This window comes from Pituophis catenifer, unplaced genomic scaffold (assembly GCF_029215685.1).
Source record: "Pituophis catenifer annectens isolate HBS135680 unplaced genomic scaffold, rPitCat1.0.hap2 SCAF_2, whole genome shotgun sequence".
Lineage (NCBI taxonomy): Eukaryota > Metazoa > Chordata > Lepidosauria > Squamata > Colubridae > Pituophis > Pituophis catenifer.
The window spans coordinates 16,389,530-16,402,880 of NW_027256882.1; the positions used below are offsets into that span (position 1 = coordinate 16,389,530).

Below are 13,351 nucleotides of genomic sequence, written 5' to 3' on the forward strand. Positions count from 1 at the left end.
AGTCCCTTGAACCCTGTCTAAAGTTAAGACTAGGGCCTCTTTGTGATTTTCTTTTATTTTAAATCTTTGTTTATACATCTTATATCTGAGCTGATTTTAAAATTCCTGAAGTATCTGAAGTGAAATTCTATTTCCCATCTGTTCTAGACAGATTTTGGATGAGAGGTGACTAAAAGACAGGAAAGTGATATCTTGTATCATTGAGTAAATAGGGAGAAAGTTAAATAAAGTTAAAGGAGGGATTTAAAGTTTCTTTTTTCCCTTGACACTCTCTGTGTTGTCTTTCCCTATTCATGTAAGACACTAAAATCCTCTATATTTTGAAGTTTCTTGGTTTGTCAAATAAAGAGTGGGCTGTGAGGTCTGCAGGTGAGATGGTGGCAGTGCCTAAAGTGTAGCCCACATCCACCCAGAAGCTAGTTTGAGGGGACCAATTATGATTAATGGTGATCTAAGTGATATCTAGAAGGGGACAAGAGAAGGTTTTTCTTTGTCTTGAACTGTTGACTTGTCATGGGCAGGATGAAGTAGAGCAGAAGGGAGGTTCCGTTAGGTTAGTTGCCTAGCAACAGAACAAAGATCCCGATCAGTGACAGTTGGCTGCAGCAACTGTCAACTTGGAATCTAACCTGGCAGCAGCCATTTTTTTTTCTATTCCACATGGAAGATTCAGAAAAATTCAGCCCTGTCCACCATGGAGGAATTGGTTGGTGAAATGGACAGAATTTGTTGAGATGGGCAAATGGATTTCTTTTACAGGTAATCCTCAATTTCCGACCTCAATTGAGCCCAAAAGGTATGTCGCTGAGTGAGAAATTGGTTAAGTGAGCTTTGCCCCATTTTATGACTTTTCTTGCCACATGGCTAAGGGAATCACAGTCAGTTGTCAAGCATCCGAATGTAAATCAAACTGTGTGTTCAAATGCTGCAAAGATCATAAGTGTGAAAAATGGCCATAAGTCACTTTTTTTCAGTGCCATTGTAACTTTGAATTGTCATTAAGTGTTGTAAATCAAGGACTACCTGAATTAAAGGGCGATGTACCTTTATTGGTGACTGAAACACCTTTAGTGTCTTTTTGCATAAAAAGTCCACAAAAATCCTCGTACGACTTATTCTTTTAATGATTGGACAGGATAGACTATAAAAAGAAGTTAGTTACAATGTAACAAGAGAGAGAGAAAGAGAGAGAGAGAGAAGTTAAAATATAATTGTACTTATAATTACTGTGAAGAATATTGGAAGTTACTTCTTTATATTTCTATAGCTTTATTTATATCATTCTGTTTTTTTTTTAAACCAGAATTTTTTTCTTGGTGCGCTTTTAGCTTTTATTTGTTTTTTTTCTCTCTGTTTCTTTTTGGTTCTATTCTAATCAGTTCACATTAGCTTTTATTAGGAGAGCTCCACCCAGTGCTGCAAAGACCTCTACTTCTTTTTTGCCATCCAAGAGATCAACCAGCATTTCCACCTCCTTCCAAATGTCCACCTGGGTTAAATTCTTCATGACAATTATTTGAACCCCAGAAGGACTTGGGATGCTGTGCTGGACCTGCTCTCTGCTGGGGAGGTCAAGGTTCCTAACTTTAGCTGTAGAAGGCAGAAAGAGCTTTTTATTGTCCTTGAAGGGACCGAGACTGACACCTTCTCTCAGATTGCAGCCCTGTTTGCCACCTACAAAATCCTACAGGTATGTGGGATTAACATTAAGTTCTGTGTCCTACATGGCACAGGGATCGGTAGAAAGAGGTGCAATGACAGATCAGAATGAGCAGATAAGCACTCCCACCGCCCACATTTCTATCTGCAAGAGGAGAAATCATTTGCTTCTTCATAACATCTACCATCTTTATAGTAATTTATAATAATGAGCCATGATGGCACAGTGGATAGAATGCAGTATTAGGTTGATGGTGCTGAGATCTTGGGTCCAATAGGAAAAAGAATCCCAACTGCAGATAAATTAGCATACAACTAAAATAATGACATTTTTACAGCCCCCACTGCATTTATACAATTATTTCTGCCATATCAACAAGGTTCCCATTGTACAAATGTCATGTTTAAAATATTTTGGTGGGGGCATTTTCAGGGCTCAGCTAAGGGCACAGGATAGATCTGATGATTCATCTAGTCAAAGGAGCTAAGTGTCCATCTTGCAATTAGCTGGAAAAGGAAGGAGGACACTATTTTCTGACTGGCCTTTAATTTTTCCAAGCAAAATCATTGGTCCACTCATGTATGGATAACATCTTGCATCATATTCAAGGTTTCAACTCTTGGAAAATTTTGAGAGCAAAAATTCTTATGTTTCACATTTCTGCATTTGTTTTGGCCATAAGCTGCTTCTTTGTATTCAAGTCTGGCCTCAGAATGATAATGTAGCACTTGGGGATGAAGATGCAGCCCAGCAGACCAGCACTGGAGGACAAGATGGAGAAGACCTGAACGGCCACCATGTATTTCCCTTTGGTGCTCAGATAAGTGGGCACAAAAGTCATCCAGACACTGCAGAAGACCAGCATGCTGAAGGTGATCAGTTTGGCTTCGTTGAAAGCTCCAGGCAGATTCCTGGCTAGGAAAGCCAGTGTAAAGCAGATGGCAGCCAGGAAGCCCAGATAACTGAGGGTAGTGTAGAACATGACAACAGACCCTTCGTTGCATTGCAGGATGATCACTCCAGGCTGGGAGTGAAAGTCAGAGTCAGGAAATGGAGGAAAAGCTCCAAGCCAGATGGAGCAGATGATAATTTGCAGAGCAGCGGAAGAAAGGATGATGGAGTTGGCCCAGCTCTTCTTCAACCACCTTTTAAAGCGGTTTCCTGGTTTTGTGGCCAGGAAAACAAACACAACTGTGATTGTTTTGGCCAAAAGAGAAGAAATAGCCACTGAGAAGATGATGCTGAAAACCATTTGTCGGAGAAGGCAGGTGGCTTTCCTTGGTTGACCCATGAAGAGAAAAGGCGTCAAGAAGCAAAGCAGGAGGGAGACCAGGAGGGTGTAAGAGAGGTCCCGGTTGTTGGCTTTGACAATGGGAGTTTCTCGGTATTTCATGAATAAGATTAAAACAAGGCCTGTAGTTAGGAACAAGAGTAGGGCAACAGAGATGAGGATGAAGCCCAAATATTCTTTATAAGACAAGAAGGTTGTTACTTTGAGGAGACATTGAACTCGGACCTCATTTGGATATTGATCATCTGAACACTTGGTGCATTTTTCTGTATCTGAGAAAATAAAAAGACAATACTTCCTTAAATTTCTGTCCTTTACATTTCAAGGAATACCTTCTTGAGAGAACAGCAGCATTTTCCAAGATGTATTTCTTAATATCTCCTCAGGAAGAAGGTAGGAAGAACATCATTTTCTAAAACATATAAAGCTAAGGTTCTATGAAATTGGGGAAAATCTTATGACTTTTTCTTTGCTTTCCTGTGCAATCTGCAGACTTTTCATAGTAAACCAGATTATTACAGGTAAATAATCAATTATAAACAATCATATTATTTTACGGCACACTTTTGGGGTCCTTCCAGATGGTACTTCTTAGTACTCTGAGCACTGGGCTTAGAGTATGTCTATCTTCTGAAATGTAATTGGCTGGCAGAGAAAGCTAATCCTGCAAATTATCTGGAATGACTATGGGACCAGAGGTAATATTGGTGTAACGAGATGCATCAGTAATTGTCCACACCACCTCATTATGAATCAGTGATACCTTCCAGTGATCCAAAAGGGGAGGCTTATTGAAAGAGCATTGCAATAATCCTTTCAGGAAATGGACCTAAGACAATTCTCTCAGTTTCTATAAATGTTCATAGAAAGATAAATGTGGAAAGGCAGATCCAAACTAAAAAATGGAAGAGGTATTTTGTTTGGCAATAACAAAACTTGTCCAATATGCCATATTCTCCAATCCTTATCAAGGTCTCTACTATTTTTCATTTTGATAAAAAAAAGTTGTGCAATTTCAAAATATACAAAAAAATCAGTTGAAGTTAATTTTATCCTTTAACTTTGACTTTAGTGAAAATTGTGAATCCACTTCCACAAGGGCTGTCCTTTCCTCCAGTGTCACCCACCTTCCTGAGTGGAGATGGTCCCCTCCGGACAAGGAACACAGTCATAACAGCAAAATGGCTCTCCTTCTCGCTTCTGCTTGACAAATCCAAGATGACATTTTTCCACACATTTGGACTGAGGAAGAGACTAAATAGAAAAACAATGAATTCCAAAGAAAATATGTTAGCACTAACCATCCTGACATGCTGACATGCTCTTGAAATAAGAGTAAAAGTGACTGCTCAGTTTCTTGTACTGTAGTGATGTGAGATAGAGGCCTCAGAAAATGTAAATCAGGAATCTTTTGCTGCAGCACATATGAGCCACATGTGGGAATGTCTAAGGCCCAGCTAGGTATCCAAGATAAGATCCTTTCTGCTGAAGAACTACAATTAGGTAACAACAACTGCCATAGAAGAACAAAATCATATTTGTTATTAATTAAATTTGGAGCCTCCATTCCCCCCTCCCAGTGATTTAAGGTAGTTAACAAAATCAACAATTGTATTCAAGGGGTTGTAATGGGTAACTCTGGTCAGGTCTGGGTTGCTTAAAAATGTCTTTCCTTGCTGTTTAATGGGACACTGACCCAATCATTGCAAAATTCCAAAGTTTATTTCTTACTGGAACCAAAACCATTCAGTCTAAACCTGAACTCAGGGACTGGTCAACAAATATGCCTTCTTGTTTGGTATTTGAGGACAAGGAAGAAGCAAACCATAATCCCTAGCATTTGAAAGCATCTTTTATCATTTTCATGCAGTTTCTCCATTTCAATACTTATTTATTTATTTGTAATTAAATTTATATTATATTATATAGCTACAGTACATAGGCTTAGCCCAATTAAATGGGCTAAAGGGTCAAAACCCTTTGGAAAATAGAGAAAAGACATCAATATTTCTCCTACCCTGTTGTGCAACTTTAGCCATGACATATGATCTTGGTTGATAATAATTCTCTGCCTTTCCAAAGTCACCAGTTGGTCTTTCATGAGATTCTTCTTACGAAGAAACACCCAGCTAATGAGCTTCAGATCAGCCTTTACATCACCATTTTGGTCCAAGTACAATTTGAAATTGGAAAAATTGCAGAACTCATTCTTCTTCAGATAAGGATGGAACTAGAATGGGAATATCAAAGAATTTCAAAAGCAACAATTTTGGTAACTGATCACTTTTTTGTCTGTTCTAAACGGAATCTTTCTTTTACAGTCATCTAATTTCCAAATATTCTTAGTAGGGAGAACACATTGCTATCTTCAAAAAATGGAAAACCAGCAAAGTTTGTCAATTATATTTTGTCAATATATGTTCTGAAAACAATATAATTGACAAAATTTGTCAATCATAGGAAACTTTCTGAATCAGGTCACAAATAAATTGCACAAACATAATAATTATGAATTCCATGGGAACAAGCAACTAGCCTACATTAAGAGAATATCTATCTATCTATCTATCTATCTATCTATCTATCTATCTATCTATCTATCTATCTATCATCTATCATCTATCTATCTACTCTATTTATCTATCATCAAATTTGTATGCTTCTCATCTTGCAATGCAAGACAATCATGCATATCTGAAAGTACAAATATCCCATCAACTCTTTTTACACTTGAGAAGTTATGGTGGATCCTGTCTGAGTTTCCATCTCTGCCTATTATTCAGTTGTGGGCTCCTCTTCCCCTTCTATGGTTACACATTTTTAAAATATTGTGAGAATGCTGGTGATGTAACTTGATTTTAGCAAAGGATTAATGAACTAATTTGTGATGTGATAATTAGAAACCTACTTAAATGAGGAATTGATGGTATAATGGATGGTTTAACAATTAAGTGACTAAAACTGACTTTGAAATTATATTCTTTTAAAAAAGATGAAGCTTTCAAAGAAACTTTTATGATTTTGTGATAGAGAAAAGTACATAAGTAAAATCCAGTAGAAAAATATCTTATTTCAGCAACTACAACAGACTTGAGCACCTCATATAAGAACAAAGCTGAAGATAGGAGCTACAATGTTGACCTTTTATTAGCATTTCATTTGAACTTTTCCCATATAGTTAAATACATATAGTGGTCACTGATCATAATAAATTAGAATTGGTAATATATTAATTTGATTTGATAAAAATCATATAATTAATTTCATGATAATGTCATTCATGATTTTGATGAAAGGGAATTGAAAGGCTAACAATTGATAGCTGATATTAAATTTGGTGTCTAAATGTATAACTTAGAAATAGATATAAAATGATGTTTATCAAAATGAGCTGAAAAGTAATAATCCCTGAATGGAATTTAAAAGAGAAACAAGTACAAAGTCTTCAACATAGAAGAAGAAAAATGTGGTTTTACATTATATTCTGTAAACCACCTTGAGTTGCCATGGGCGAATAGCCGGCAATATAAAGTCAATAAATAAGTAAGTAAGTATGTGCATAAGTAAACAAACAAACAAACAAACAAACAAACAAACAAACAATAAATAGAAATGTAGAGCAAGAATGATGAACAATATCAAACTTGATAAAAATATTTATGAAAATGATCTCAGAATAGTAGTTGATTACAAATGTAAATGTGAATCAGCAGTGTGATGTTAATGGAAAGAAAGCAAATGCCTCCATGAGTATATCAGGAAGTGAATGTTGGGTTTTTGGGGAGAGATGGATGGAAACTAATCAAGGAAAGGAGCAATCTCAAATTAAGGAGAAACTTCCTAACAGTGAGGACAATTAACCACAGCTTCAGAAGTTGGGGATGCTTCATCACTGGAGGTTTTTAAGAAAAGAGTGGACAGCCACCTGTCTGAAATGGTATAAGATTTCCTGCTTGACCATGGGGTTGGACTACAAAATCTCCAAGGTCCCTTCCAGCTCTATTCTGATTGATTAATTGATTGTTTGATTGATTTTCCAACTAATAGAAGCTCTTAGGTAGAGAATAACTGAAAGATGTTACACAAACACTTAAGATCTATTCAATGTTATTTTAGACAGGGGTATTGGAAAAAATGAATTAGGTTACAAGAGACAAGATTCTGACTGAATAAAAGGGAAAAAGTCTTAAAAGAAGTGAAGTTTTACTGTTGAGCCAGAGAAGCAGAGAAATTCAGCCATCTCTTCACTGAATTTCTTAATGGAAGGACCGAGCAGCCATGAGTCAGAAAAGATTTAACTGGAATTTCTGCAGGGAAGAGAGGTTGGATTAGATGATCTAAGGGGCTCCTTCAGATTTATTAAGGTAAAATTCTATGATGCTAATCACAAACCCATACATGCAGGAATTTATTTTAAAATGTACACATCATTTAAATATTAGTAGTGCTTAATATCAATCTATTTGTCATAGTTCCCATTCTTGTGAACATTATTGCCTGAGTGATTAGGTTGGCAAAACGTGTTGGAGTCCTGTAACACAATTAGATTGATATGGTCTCCATCTTTTCCTTTTGAATTCCTTTACCAAAGGAACTAAGTCCTTGTTGGAAACCCATACCTGCCATGGCTGCAGCCTTGGAGTCCCCAAACTCCCTTTGCCCTCCTCCCTTCTCCTCCTGGATCTGGAGGAATACGCTGCATTCAAGGCATGATCCAGAGTCTTAATGGCACTGTAAAAATGGTGGAAATTCGTGCCCCACACCATGTTCTTTTTCTTTTGGGTCCCCAGTGGTGATTTCTCAGTACATCTTTTCCGGCCTTTGACAGAAAAGACATGTTTTGAAAAAGAACAGACATATGACTGATGCCCAGAGGGTGGATCCAGATAGAAACCACGTATAAAGGAATCCTTTATTGGCTGCTTTTTTCCCTCAAAATAAACAGTCCAGATACTATTCACGTATTTGAGAGCACTGTGTTCTCTCAGTGGATGTAGTCCAATGAGTGTTGTGATCCAGACTTTCCCTTCAATATGTCCTGGCAAACGCCTAAGTATTAAGTGAAAGGGAAGAATTCTTTCAAAAATGGCACCATATTCCATGTAGTGAATGTAGACATTGACTTGTCTCCATTTAGAGAGGGCATTGCCATGGAGTGCTGTAAGTCGGGTTGTTGAGAAATATTGTGATATAACAACACAGATTCCATTCTTGACAAGCAAAGGAGTAAAGATCCTCATGAAATTCTCTCCATTTTCTGTGTCTGAAGCAAAGAGACCAACCAGGGTCCATTTGAAATAGAGGAGCACTTGGACAATTCCTGGGTAGAGGATCCCTTTTTTGGGAAAAAGCTGGTGATAAAAGGGCAATTGACTCTTATCATGCAGCGAATCTGAAAATAATTCAAAATTGATCTGAAAAAGCAATGAAGAATTGGTACATTTGGGGTGAGATCAGTTCCAAAATATTAGCTTTAAACAAATCCAACTTGGTTCTCATAAACTTATTAGAATAGTTTATTATTGATTAGTCATTAACCCATATGAAAATAAAGAATAAAAACAATATAACATTAGGAAGACTGTGTATAACCGTGATGGTCCACCTATGGAACGTGTGCCAGAAGGGGCACATAGAGCCCTCTCTGGGGGCATGAACGCCATCTCCAGATGCTCTTCTGGTTTCCAGCGCATATGTGGTTTCTGGCATGGATTTCTGGCCAGCTGGTCTTCAGAAAATGGCCTGAAAACAGCCCGAAAAATGGCCTGAAAATGGCCTGAAAACAGCCCCCCAAACACCCAAAAAACAGGCAAGTGCATGCCGGCCAGCTAGTCTTCAGTTTTCCAGGATATTTTTTGAATAGTTCAGCTGAAAAAAAATCTTTCACAATGGTTTTATTTCTCTTCAAGCTATTTATGATGAATTTCTTCAATGGCCATGGTGAAAAGGAGTTCTTCAGTTCCAAAATGAAAATATGCTTGGATCTATCACATATCAACCCACCACCCCATTCAATTTACAAAAAATAAAACATAAACTTACAAACCTGAGGGACTTTGTAGGTGTTTCCTAATGTTGACATCTGGATGGAGATGTCATCAGCAGCGGTATCAACAAGAGCCAAAATGTTGTCCTTCCTTCCACAGCTGTAGTTGGGAACATTGGCTTCTCCAGTAGAGAGCATATCCATCAAGGCATCTGAACTCAGAAGTGTGTTCAAATAGTTGTCATGGATGTTGTAGCCAAGTGTGAGATTGTGCAGAAGCCTGGAAATATTGTTGATCACTTGAATATTAAAAATGTAGCGTAGTGCTTTAAAACTATCCAAAGATAAACTGAAGTAAAAAATGTTCATGTTAGCATCAACATCATTAATAGCAATTACAAAAATGCTTTTCCAGTTTAATCATTTTTGTCTTCACAAGCTTTCTGAGTTTTAAGCCAACACTGATCCAAAATCAAATACAAATGACCGTCACCCATCACCATTTCATTTTAATGAGTGCTGGGGAGATGAGAGGGAGATTATACATGTAACAATCACAAAGAAAGCAGCAGTTCCAAGCTTCATCTGCTGAATAACTAGCAGTTTCAATTATTAAAGTAGAACCATCATAATATGAAGAGGCTGTTTCATATGTGATCCGAAAAAGCAATTCTAAAATCAAGCCATTCTCCATTCCTATAAAGATCATTAATTGAATATGAATGAGAGGTTATAAAAATATAGAAATGGGCTAGGCAGAGGCAACTACAAACCATTCAATAACCACTTTAAACTTTAAACCAAAGTTGGCATTCAAGTCATAAAACAGGATTAGAGCAGGAAAGTGATAGAATCTGGATATCTTCAGCAGGTTTTTTCTGTCCCATTTTTGGATTTGAAATTTTCCCGTCCACAAAATAAAACAGAAGCAATGGAAATCAAAATTATTCAAGAAATTAGACAGGTTCTACAATACAGGCATGAGTGAAATAAGAAGAAATGAACGAGAGTGTTAGAACTGCAAATAGAGGGAATGCAACTCCATCACACTGAATGACTTACGAGTCAAAGTGACAACGAGGAGCTGTGTTGAAAGGCAATGTTGTTTTATGCAATATTTTTCTTCCAGTGTTGATGATACTAATGAGATGGTCTCCAGGCCTGTAATAGCTCCATGGTTTTTCTCCATCCTGGTGCTCGAAATTCAGTGGACACTTCATTCTAAGCTTCCCAGAGACTGGCTGGGACACCAGCAGGATCAACAACAGAAGGAGAAGATCCATAATTTATGGAGCTGAATCAATCCCCTTCCCGTTCCTGAAAAAAGAACAACAAGAGGAATTAGATGAATTCAAAGCACCTTCACAATATCGAAATAGTGGCTTTCCTGATTCAGACAAACCAAGATTCACCTGGAAGAGAAAGTACATTCAAGAGCACATCTCCTGTCTGTCCCAAAACATGTGCCATAATGTGTGTGACTGAGGCATTTATCCTTTTCTGAGGCAAGATCCCTTCCATGTTGTTTCAGTCTGATGTTTACCTCAGACGAGGTCTCAAAGGTCAGAATTTTGAAAATTACAGCAAGAAGCAATTTCTCCTCTGGGAATCATAAATTCTCCATTTGCTGAGGAGTAGCTGGATAAAAACATTAGTGAAAAATAACAAATCCACCCCCAAGGTCCCTGTTCTTTAATGGTTGCGATCCTTCCTGTTAGGTCTTGTCCAGAAAGTGATGCTGGATGAAGTTAGTTCAATACCCAGATAATGACTCCTGCTGTCCTTCAATATAGTAACTTGTCTCCAGAGAACATTGGGGAAGGACATACAGAGCTAGATAGTTTGGTGACATTCTAGATTAGTGACACTTAACTCTAGAGCTGCCTGTCTTCTATTGGCAAGGAAGCAATCAGTACCCTTGAGCCTGTCTCATTTAACATTTATGATTTTCTTTTCTATTGCATCTCCATGTATGAATCCTGATTGGAGCTGATTTCAAAATTGCTTGTGATCGGAGTGAAGTTTTATTTCCCATCTTTTTAAGAAATACCCATTTTTGGATGAGAGTCGATTAAGAGCAGGAAAATGACAGCCTGAGGACTCTACCACTTGTTTAATAGGGGAAAAGAATAGATTGAATTTTTTATTTTTTTTCTTGATGGTCTCTCTGTTATCCTTCTATATCCATGTTATATATTGAGAAGCTTTATGTTTTGAACTTTGTTATTTTACTAAACATACAGAAGGCTGTGAGGTCTACAGCTGTGGTGTTTATGGAGAATCTTAGTCATCCAGGTCATGGTTATCCCAAATATGCTTTTTCAAGAGGTAACTGGACTTTCTGGTTTTTCTTTGAAGTTGTTTTGCTTCTCATCAAAGAAGCTTCTTCAGCTCTGAAATTTCTTGGATGAGAAGTAAAACGTCTTCAAAGAAAAACCATGAAGTCCAGTTGCCTCTTGAAAAAAAGCACTTTGGGGACATTAATTGCAATGTAATATGTAATGTCAGAAACAAAAGATTTTGACCCTTTAATCTCTGTCTTGAAAATTCATCACTCTTTTCCATGTTTTGAAATGTCGATCTCCCCACCCCCCCTCCACTGTGATCTTTTTCTCTCTTAGATCATTAAGGATTTAAAAATTTCTAAAGAATTCAAATAATTTTTAATTTTTTTTTAAATTGAAAAGGAATTTGAAAAATTGAAAAAAGAATTTAAAATTGAAAAATTGAAAAAAAGGATTTTAAAACATTGAAAAAAATTAACAATTAAAAAAATAAAATTAAAAAATTTGAAAACATTTTTTTTTAAATTTAGAGATTTTAAAAATATAACCTTAATTCTTAGCTCTTAACTCTCTACTCCCTGGCTTGAAAATTTATCATTTTCCTCCCTGCTTTCTTGCCCTAAAAATGGTTTCCTTTCCTCTGTCAACCACCAGAAGGCATACGTGAACCAAAGTTTACATTTTCTCCAAGAAACTAGGAACACTGATAGGCTAGGTAGTGCTAGGGAAGATAGAGCTAGGGCAGTCAGTTATCTGACAAGTGACAAAGGGTATGGCTTGCCAACACTGTCAGGAAAGCATCGTCTATAACAATGTTTGTTTCAGGAGATTCCTCAGCAGAAGGCAGAAATTCCGTTCAGCATCGCAGCCCAGAGAAACTGGAACTGGAGGCTAAGAGAGAAGAAGCCACATGAAGGATGGAACTTGATCTGTGAGTTAAATGAATGGAGACTGCTCAGAAAGAGAACATCAGGAGAACAAGGAGCACCAACATCATTTAGAGTTGTTGAAGTTGCAACATCACTTCTTTCTCAATTACCATTATCCTCCCAGTACAATCCAAACCTCAGAGAAATGAAAATATTGATTCCAAAAGAACTATGAAAGCGATGAGATTGAGACCTTTGTAATTTATTTTAAAGAAATCTGTCAAACTCTTGGGATTCCAATGGCCAGGACATGGCTCATATTTGTCCTATTTTGAATGGTTGCTTAAGCCAAATATTGGCTAGCCCTCATGCTGAGGAAAATATGGACTACCAACGGCTAAAAACCATAAATATTAATTATGAATTCATTTATTCTATTGTTTGATATTATCTTAGATTTTAATTTCCTTAGTCTTACACTGTTCATAATTTTATCTAGTTTTAAACAACATAAATTGTCAAACAGTTGCAAAGGAAGCAGATAAATACAATAATAATGAATAAGTAAATATTATAAGCCTTAGAAATCATTTCACAACTTTTATCATTAGATGCTCCTTAGTGTTTAGATCTGGTCTCAGGAGGACCATGAAGCAGTTGGGGAAGAAGATGCAGCCCAGAAGACCAGCACCAGAGGCCAAGATGGAGAAAACCTGCATGGCCAACAAGGACTTTCCTTTGTTGCTTAACTTTTGATGCTTGACTTTTTATTTGGAGCCGTGTTGAAAGGCAACATTTCATGCTAGAGAAAGGGATGTTAGTGAAAAATCACAGATATATCCTTGGAAGCCCTGTTCTCTAGTGGTTATCCTTCCTGTCAGGACTCATCCAGAAAATAGATGAAGATATATCAACAAACAGGTAACTTTTGCTGTCCTTCAAGATGGTCTCTCCTCCAAAGTCTCCTGGGAAAAGTCATCCAGAGCTATGGAGGCAATCAGTCCCTTGAACCCTGTCTAAAGTTAAGACTAGGGCCTGTTTGTGATTTTCTTTTCTTTTAAATCTTGGTTTATTTACCTTAAATTGGAGCTGATTTTAAAATTCCTGAAGTATCTGAAGTGAAATTTCATTTCCAATCTGTTCTAGAAATAGAATAGTTCAGAAATATCAGAGTTTGATTGAGAGGTGAGTAGAAGACAGGAAAGTGATAGCTTGTATCATTGAGTAAATTTGGAGAAAGGTAAAGGAGGGATTGAAAGT

General features: G+C 37.1%; 1 protein-coding gene across 1 annotated transcript; it reads right to left on the bottom strand.

The window, feature by feature from the left end:
• Positions 1 to 2,312: 2,312 nt before the first annotated feature.
• Positions 2,313 to 9,306, bottom strand: LOC139309901 (vomeronasal type-2 receptor 26-like). The gene is made up of 5 exons (XM_070934088.1): positions 8,998 to 9,306; positions 7,571 to 8,365; positions 4,969 to 5,181; positions 4,079 to 4,205; positions 2,313 to 3,223 (listed from the first exon to the last, which is right to left on the bottom strand). The coding sequence occupies exons 1-5, from the start codon at positions 9,304 to 9,306 to the stop codon at positions 2,313 to 2,315; spliced, it is 2,355 nt and encodes a 784-aa protein (XP_070790189.1).
• Between the last annotated feature and the right edge of the window lie 4,045 nt (positions 9,307 to 13,351).